The 6,820-nt window shown below is 53.4% G+C and overlaps 1 protein-coding gene across 2 annotated transcripts; it reads left to right on the top strand.

Annotated features, from left to right (window-relative positions):
- The first annotated feature begins 494 nt into the window (after window positions 1-494).
- Window positions 495-3,555, top strand: LOC119266955 (piriformospora indica-insensitive protein 2-like). 2 transcript variants are annotated; one of them, XM_037548241.1, is made up of 3 exons: window positions 496-1,068; window positions 2,086-2,506; window positions 2,606-3,555. In XM_037548241.1, the coding sequence occupies exons 1-3, from the start codon at window positions 820-822 to the stop codon at window positions 3,370-3,372; spliced, it is 1,437 nt and encodes a 478-aa protein (XP_037404138.1). In that variant the 5' UTR covers window positions 496-819; the 3' UTR covers window positions 3,373-3,555. The 2 variants fall into 2 exon arrangements, with proteins under 2 accessions (XP_037404137.1, XP_037404138.1); XM_037548240.1 differs by having other exon boundaries at window positions 495-1,068; window positions 2,086-3,555.
- Window positions 3,556-6,820: the final 3,265 nt, after the last annotated feature.

The raw sequence follows: 6,820 nt of genomic DNA, 5'->3' as shown, positions 1-6,820 counted from the left end.
TAATGCATCCAACCAAAGAGGGGAAAACAAAAACAAATTGGAGGGAATAGGAGAGAATACCTCAAAGAAGCTTGGGGGGGGTCAGATCTGTGAGTTTGAGGGGTTGATGGAGTAGATCAAGAGGGGTGGTGGTGGGAGGGAGAGAAGGGGCGACGAACTGCCCCCTGTTCGTCGAACCAGACGCCGGAGAAGATGAGATTGGGATGGGTGGGCTGGCCCCGCAGCGTTATCCACTTACCGGGGCCAGACGCCACGGTCCCTGGCGTCTGACCCCTTTGCCACGTCAGCAGGTCAACGGGCACGCGGGCAGTGCGGGCCAGGGGCCAGACGCCAGGTTCCCTGACGTCTGCTTCGTAACCCAGACACCATGGACCTTGGCGTCACCGAAAAAGGTCAGAAATGATTTTTTTTTTTGAAACGAGGTCAAATCGGAATTTTCTTTGCACAATGGGTCAGTAATTTTGTCCACGCAACGCACAGCACACTGTCCCCTCTTCCTCCTCCTCTATCCTTTCCGTTGCTCGCCGCCTCGGGATCCCCCGGCGCAGCGCAGAGCAAAAGAACTGAGCTGGCCTTGGCTTGCGTGGGAATGTCTCGGGCCTCCGTCTCTGCGCAGCCAAACCCACATTTATTTGCCACCTAAAAGGGGCACACCACCCCACCCCAGCTTCAATTCCTGGCCAGCCGCATCGAGAAACGCAGAGGAGGTCGCCCGCTCGCGACACCGGAACCACCAATGGCGGCTATATAGCCAGTAGGGCAGGCAGACTGGAGGGGGAACAGAGGTTCTTGTTTGTTTTCTTGCGGAGAAGTACCGTGATGGGTCGTGCTCGCGGCGGAAGGCTGCTCCCTGTCCTCGCCGCGCTGTTCGTGGCGCTGCTCCTCATCTCCGGCTGCGCGGCGGAAGGGGAGGACGAGCAGGGCTCACCGGTGCCGGCGGAGGAGCCGGAGGCGCCCATGGAGGACAAGGAGAAGGCGGCCCTGTACGCCGCCATCGGGAGCTTCGTCGGCAAGGCGTGGAACGGCTCCGGCCTCTTCCCTGACCCCTGCGGCCAGACTCCCATCCAGGTTCGTGCTCGTCATCCCCACAGCTAGCTCCTTTTCTTTACTCAGCGTCTTCGGTTCTTGATTCATTCATGGGAAATGGTAGCTTCAACAACTCTGAGCAAACTGAGGATTGTAAAACACCAAAATTTGCCCCCTTTTTTCATGGATTTATGCCCAGTCAAATCTTTCCTGTTCTGCATTACATTCTCTTGAGATTCACCACAAATCGCTGCAGAAAAGGATCCCGATTGTTTGCACAGTACATCCAATTGTCTTATCTTGGGACTGCACATTGAGATGCTCCGAACAAGCGTTCCTCAAACATGCTTTTTATCGCAAGATCTCGTCAAATTCTCAGCACTGTATCATCGCTCCAAGTTCCCCTGTTCTTGCGTGCACCCTCTGTTTCATCCCTTTTTCACCTGCAGCAGCTCTCTCACTGTTCGCTCCATTGTTCCTCAACTGTTTCTCCTCGGAAAATGCAAGATTTACTACTAGTACTCCACTGTTTGGATGAGTGAGACGAATCCTCTGTTCCTCGACCTTCGGCCTCGCGATTCTTGCCTAATTTGGGAGCTTATTTTCTTTCTCCTGTGCGCAACAACTCTTCTTTCCTCGCACATGATAAGAATCTGTGATTTGAAATGTCAATGTATTCTTAAACGCATCCCATTTCGTCCTTCCTTTTCCATGTCTCTGTCCTCTTGCTCTTTTGCTTTGCCCGAAGAATTATTGGTACCAAGTACTAGTGCTACTTTTTTTACTTTCACCGATTTAACACTTGTTACCTTCATATACAGTTAGTTGGTTTAACCTGGTTTACATCTGCTGGGAATTATTTACAGTCTCAGTTGTACTACCAGAATCACATTTTGAGTGAGACATTTGGTTATTGGATCCAAATTTGTTACTAGTAATACTTCTCAATTTGCCTGCAATTTTACTGAGTGATGATCTGGCATTCAATTTTACTGAATTCGATATTCAAATTCAGTGCAATAATTGGTTCTTGGACCCCCATTCTGTTGTTTTCTGCAGGGGGTGTCATGTGACCTCTTCAATGGCGTGTGGTACCCAACGGTGGTCAGCATCGGTCCGGTGCTCGACAACTCGCTGCAGTGCGCCCCGGACGCAAGGTTCGGCCCCCAGCTGTTCGACCTCCGGCGCCTCAAGAGCCTCACCTTCTACGCCTGCTTCCCGGCGGCCAACCCCACGACGATCCCGGCCGCTAGCTGGGACAAGCTCTCCGGCACCCTCGAGACGCTCGAGTTCCGCTCGAACCCGGGCCTGTCCGGCGCCATCCCGGCGTCCCTCGGCCGCCTGGCCAGCCTGCGGTCCCTGGTCCTCGTCGACAACAACCTCACCGGCGCCGTGCCGTCGGAGCTCGGCGGGCTGGCGAAGCTGCGGCGGCTCGTGCTGTCCGGGAACGGGCTGTCGGGCCCGGTGCCGGCGACGCTCGGTAACAACAACCCCCAACTACGCCGCCTCGACAACGAGCAGCTGCTGATCGTGGACATGAGCAAGAACTCTCTAACCGGATCTCTGCCTCCGTCGCTAGGTGGGCTCAAGGGGCTGCTCAAGATGGACCTCAGCAACAACCGCCTCGACGGCCGCATCCCGCCGGAGCTCGCGGGGCTCGAGAGCCTCACGCTGCTCGACCTCCGGAACAACAGCCTCACCGGCGGGCTCCCCGATTTCGTGCTGGCCATGCCGGCCCTGCAGGACCTGCTGCTCTCCAGCAACCCGCTGCTGGGAGGCACCCTGATGCAGCGCGGCTGGGAGAAGATGGCGAGCCTGGCGACGCTGGACCTGTCCAACGTCGGCCTCGCCGGCGCCATCCCGGAGTCCATGGCGGCGATGCCCAGGCTGCGGTTCCTGGCGCTGGACCACAACCGGCTCTCCGGCACCGTGCCGGCCAAGCTGGCCGCGCTGCCGAGCATCGGCGCCATGTACCTCAACGGCAACAACCTGACGGGGGCGCTGGAGTTCTCGGCCCGGTTCTACCAGAGGATGGGCAGCAGGTTCGCCTCCTGGGACAACCCCGGCCTGTGCACGGCGGAGACGGCCGGCGGCGCGCCGACCGGCGTGGCCGTGTGCAAGGACGCGCAGGACCCGCCCCGCGTCGGCGTGAGGGACGGGATGGATGGGGGCGGGAGGAGGCCCGAGGCGAGCTCGAGCCTCCCGGCGTCCTCCTCCTCGTCTGCCATGGTCGCCGTGCTCTGGTGGTCGGTGCTGGCTCAGGGGATGGCGATGGCGACGCTCAGGGGATGGGATGGCGATGGCGACGGCAACAAGTTCAGATCGATTAATGCTGATTCTGCATAAAACATCATATATCTGCATAAACCATAAACTATATGTATTTGTCGCATTATCCGCCCCAAACAGATATTTACAACCAAACCTCTCATATCCGCCCCAAATGCCTGGACGGGCTGCGCTAGCTTGTCACTTCTGCATGATTAACTAATTCATGTAGACAAATTATTAATTCTGCGTGCACACTCACTGCTGGCCCTCCACGTAAGATCGTGCATATTTGTGGATATTTGTGGACGACACTTTACTATCAGGGCATATTTGTGGATATCATATGCATGCTGATATTAATTTAGGGCATATAAATAAGAGGATGCTTGAATACGTTTTAGTCCCATGACTAAAAATAGTGATACTAAAACTTGCTAGCCTCACCCATGCTTGTATCCAAATACTAAAGAGACTAAAATCAAGTTATTGAGCATTCATTATTCTCCAAACCCTCCAATCCAGAACTCGCATGTGTTAAAGGACTGGAATTAAATGAGGAGAGAGAGGGCTAATTGTAAGGACATATTTATCCCTAAATGTTTTGGTGATTGATGACAACGCATTTGCGGACTAATCGTGTGCCATGAGTTTTCCCGACACTTCTTTGCTAGGCACAAGACGATTGGGTGCCCCTCGAAGACTGACGAAGACGGCGTCTTTTCTACGTTTCTTTTTGGTGGATTTGAGTCGTATGAAAGCGTACTATTAAGAGGGGGTCCGCGTTGGAAAGGTTTGGGTGAAATCATCACGTACACGTCTCCTTTTATCCCCTCCTTCTTCCTTGGAGCTTCCTCCGTTTTTCCTGCCTCCTTTAACTGGCTGCTGTTGTGGTTGCGGTAGTACTGCTCCTGGATCAACGGTAGTACCATAGGCATCCACGGTAGTACCGCGCGGTGGCGTGGTAGTACCGCTGGTGCTCACGGTAGTACCGCTCCCCTGGAGCCGCACTACCGCTGCCCACCAGGCTAGTGCCACCCCCTTGCGGTAGTAGGAGCGGATGTAATTTTTTACATCCGCACCTGCCACGGTAGTACCGCTTTCGCCGTGCGGTAGTACCGCGCTATGCGGTCAGGCAGTAGTACCGCCCCTCGGTAGTACTACTGTGTCGGGTTTTTGCTACTTCCGTTTATTTGCGGAAGTAGGCACGGAAGTTCACCTTCCCCCTGGCTGGGACTTTTGCCTTGCGGTAGTACCGCATGGGGGGCGCGGTAGTACCGCGCGTGCGGAAGTACCGCCCCCAGCTTGCGTCTGTTTCTGTGCTGGGGTCGCGGCAGTACCGTGGGATGGTACGGTTGTACCGCACTGCCGTGCGGTAGTACCGCTTGGTTGCAAGCAGTAGTACCGCACGGCATCCTAGACGGTTGAGGTCACCGCGAAGCCATAGTCCATTGTGGTGAAGCTTCGTGATGTCGTTGGGAGCCTCCAATTGAGTTGTGGAGATTGCCCCAACCTCATTTGTAAAGGTTCGGTCGCCGCCTCCAAGGGCACCAATAGTGGAATCACAGCATCTCGCATTGTGTGAGGGCGTGAGGAGATTACGGTGGCCCTAGTGGCTTCTTGGGGAGCATTGTGCCTCCACACCGCTCCAACGAAGACGTACTTCCTCTCAAAGGGAAGGAACTTCGGCAACACATCCTCGTCTCCACCGTCTCCACTCTTGGTTATCTCGTGCCTTTACTTGTGTAGCTTATTTGTTTCATATATCTTGCTTGCTTGTGTTCCTATTCGTGTTGCATCATATAGGTTGCTCATCTAGTTGCATATCTAGACAACCTACTTTGATGCAAAGTTTAAATTGCTAAAGAAAAGCTAAAAATTGTTAGTTGCCTATTCACCCCCCCTCTAGTCAACCATATCGATCCTTTCACTAATACATATTTTAGTAGGTTTCCTAGGACTAAAAAATTTTAGCCTCAAGACTAGTCCTAGCCTCTCTTTAGTCAGGGGTGCTTGGAACTTTAGCCTCTAAAAGAGACTATTTTTAGTCAGACTAAAAATAGTCCCTTGGATCCAAGCACCCTCTAAGTTAACTACCAACTACTCCCTTCGTCCGGGTTTATTAGGCCTAAAGACAACTTCTCTTAGACCAAGATACATAGTAATTTGCTCACATTAATTCTTCAATTCCACTCCCAATGCACTCTCTCACATGCATGCAGCCAATGAAAAAGCAGGCATGAAGTGTATTAATTTTCCAGCCATGGCACCAACAACAATGACTTTCAATACAACCAATGAAATGGTTGCATGCATGCACCTTTCCAAAGCGGGGCCTTATAAAAGGGGACATGCTTGTAATGCTGAGAGGCCTAATAAACCCGGACGGAGGGAGTACTACCATTGGCATATGCCCCATTTGGCATATATATGGATGCAATATGGCATCGTTTGCCGCTTCGGGAGACAATTCTTTTCTTGCCCTGTCTAGACTTCCATTTATGCCCTAGACGAGGCGTTTGGCTTCGCATAGCGCCTAGGCGTGCCTAAGCGCCTCTTAGGCACTGGCCTAAGCGCCTCTTAGGCACTGCCTTTTCCAAAAGAGCCCATACCCATACTCGACAGGTACCCGTACCCATTAGGTAGAACAAATAGTACACAAGTTGTTCATAATTTTACACTCATTAATAGCACATTTGACAAAAATATCAATTATCTCAACTCAATAACAAGGCAGATGACTACGTGACCACTCTCAAAATATAGAAATCACAACATACAGGTACCTAACCAGGATTGCCATATTCGGCACAAACGCCGGGAGTGGCCAGCACTCCCCATATACGGCTTATCTGAGGCGGATATGGGGACACGCGGGCACACCCGCCACGTTGAACCCGACAAGGCGGGTCCATCCTAAATCCTAATAAAATTGACTTCTCCTCGTCCTCTTCGACCGAAACCCTCTCGCCCCTGTCCTCCATTTCCCGCCTCCGTGCAGCCGCCTACCCCTCCTCCCCCTTGTTCGGCGTCCTCATCTATCGTCGCCGACAACCCAGTCCACCGCCATGGCCCTGGATGATGCCTCGGCGAAATCGGTCAGGCTCCCCAGCCTGGCGGCTCCTTGTATTGCGAAGAACCTTGCCCGGAAGGAGTGTCATTTGTGGCAGTGCGAGCGTGACGCGACGGCGAAGGCAGCCGCGGAGGCAGCCAGTCCTGAGATGCCCTTCATGCCCGCTACTGAGGACATGGTCGTGGGGACAAACAACTTTTTGACTGTGCCCGACTCCCTTCCGCCGTCCCAATGGACGGGCATCCCGGATTTGAGCTTCTCGCAAGTCGTCCTTGACACGTCACGATAGCGATTCGTCGGAGCTCCAAATGCGTCGGGCATTGCCCATCTCTAGGCATGCCCGCATGGTGTTCGACTAAACGCCAAATAAGACCTAATATAATCTTTGCCCCTTTACTACGTGCATTCGTTAATTCTTTTGTTGTGCATACCATTTGATCAAACTTGTAGGAC

The sequence above is a fragment of the Triticum dicoccoides genome, chromosome 3A, assembly GCF_002162155.2.
Source record: "Triticum dicoccoides isolate Atlit2015 ecotype Zavitan chromosome 3A, WEW_v2.0, whole genome shotgun sequence".
Lineage (NCBI taxonomy): Eukaryota > Viridiplantae > Streptophyta > Magnoliopsida > Poales > Poaceae > Triticum > Triticum dicoccoides.
Note: the sequence above shows the minus strand (reverse complement) of the source record. Positions and strands in the feature narration are given on the sequence as shown.

Bases quoted from the DNA above. Each gene is read 5' to 3' on its own strand.
- LOC119266955 (XM_037548240.1), top strand. From the start codon at position 820: ATGGGTCGTGCTCGCGGCGGAAGGCTGCTCCCTGTCCTCGCCGCGCTG. The intron at 1,069-2,085 runs GTTCGTGCTCGT...TGTTTTCTGCAG, and splicing joins GCGGCCAGACTCCCATCCAG to GGGGTGTCATGTGACCTCTT.